The following is a 1,565-nucleotide window of genomic DNA, read 5'->3' as shown; positions in this document are numbered from 1 at the left end:
GTGAGGAGCAGCCCGGATATTGCAGTTACATGGCCCTGGTGGCCACCGTGTCCCCAGCTCGGTGGCCAATGGGGACATCAAGGCCACCATGGTGTGGTGGCCGTGGGGGGCAGCCCAATTACAGCTCTGTGGCCATGGTGGCCACCATGTCCCCTCACGGACAGCTCCCCACTGTCCCCAGCTCGGCTGCCATGGTGGCCATCATGTCCCCGTGTCCCTCACTGACCTGTCCCCTGTCCCCAGCTCGGCTGCCATGGTGGCCATGGCCATGTCCCCGTGCCCCTCACTGACCGCTCCCCACTGTCCCCACTGCCCCCACTGTCCCCAGCTCTGCTGCCAGTGCTCCGGTGGCATGGCTGTGGCCATGGTCGTGTCCCTGTGTCCCCATGTTCCCGTGTCCCTCACTGACCGCTCCCCGCTGTCCCCAGCTCGGTTGCCATGGTGGCCATCATGTCCCTGTGTCCCTGTGCCCCTCAGTGACCGCTTCCCACTGTCCCCAGCTCGGTTGCCATGGTGGCCATCATGTCCCCGTGTCCCTCACTGACCTGTCCCCTGTCCCCAGCTCGGTTGCCATGGTGGCCATGGCCATGTCCCCGTGTCCCTCACTGATCGGTCCACACTGTCCCTGCTGTCCCCGCTGTCCCCAGCTCGGCTGCCATGGTGGCCACCATGTCCCCATGTCCCCGTGTCCCTCACTGACCTCTCCCTGCTGTCCCTGTGTCCCCAGATCGGTTGCCGGCGCTCCGGCGGTGTGGCTGTGTCCCTGTGTCCCCGTGTCCCTCACTGACTGTCCCCTGTCCCCAGTTTGGTTGCCGGCGCTCCGGCGGTGTAGCTGTGGCCATGTCCCCATGTTCCCGTGTCCCTCACTGACTGTCCCCGCTGTCCCCTGTCCCCAGCTCGGTTGCCGGCACTCCGGTGGCATTACCCCATGTTCCCATGTCCCCGTGTCCCTGTGTCCCTCACTGACCTGTCCCCACTGTCCCCTGTCCCCAGCTCGGTTGCCGGCGCTCTGGTGGCCGTGGCCGTGTCCCTGTGTCCCTGTGTCCCCATGTCCCCATGTCCCCTGTCCCCAGCTCAGTTGCCGGCGCTCTGGTGGCCGTGGCCATGTCCCTATGTCCCCATGTCCCCGTGTCCCTCACTGACTGTCCCCTGTCCCCAGCTCGGTTGCCGGCTCTCTGGTGACCATGGCCATGTCCCTGTGTCCCTGTGTCCCCGTGTGCCTCACTGACTGTCCCCTGTCCCCGTGTCCCCAGCTCGGTTGCCAGCACTCTGGCAGTGTGGCCGTGGCCACCAACGGCACGTGGGGCGTGGCGCGGGGCGGGGCGTGCGCGGAGCAGCCGCGCTATTACGGCGTGCTGGCCCTGCTGGCCCTGGTGGCCACCGTGATGCTGGTCCAGGTCAGCCACATGGTCAAGCTGACCCTGATGCTGCTGGTCACCGTGGCCACCGGCGCCGTCACCTTCACCGCCTGGGAGCCCCTCCTGGACCAGTACGACCGGCGGCGTGGCCAGCACGGCCAGTAAGGGACGGTGGGGACAGAGGGGACAGTGGGGACTGCAGGGACA

The 1,565-nt window shown here is 67.3% G+C and overlaps 1 protein-coding gene across 1 annotated transcript in view; it reads left to right on the top strand.

The window, feature by feature from the left end:
* Positions 1-1,184: 1,184 nt before the first annotated feature.
* LOC130587459 (adenylate cyclase type 3-like) overlaps positions 1,185-1,565 on the top strand; it is a 12,438-nt gene continuing 12,057 nt past the window's right edge. The window contains exon 1 of the mRNA XM_057388435.1: positions 1,185-1,519. Within this exon, the coding sequence (XP_057244418.1) occupies positions 1,185-1,519 (335 nt within the window). The remainder of the gene's footprint in view (positions 1,520-1,565) is intronic.

The sequence above is a fragment of the Malurus melanocephalus genome, unplaced genomic scaffold (assembly GCF_030028575.1).
Source record: "Malurus melanocephalus ecotype Western Australia unplaced genomic scaffold, MMel_1.1 scaffold_1923, whole genome shotgun sequence".
In the NCBI taxonomy this organism is placed as follows: domain Eukaryota; kingdom Metazoa; phylum Chordata; class Aves; order Passeriformes; family Maluridae; genus Malurus; species Malurus melanocephalus.
Note: the sequence above shows the minus strand (reverse complement) of the source record. Positions and strands in the feature narration are given on the sequence as shown.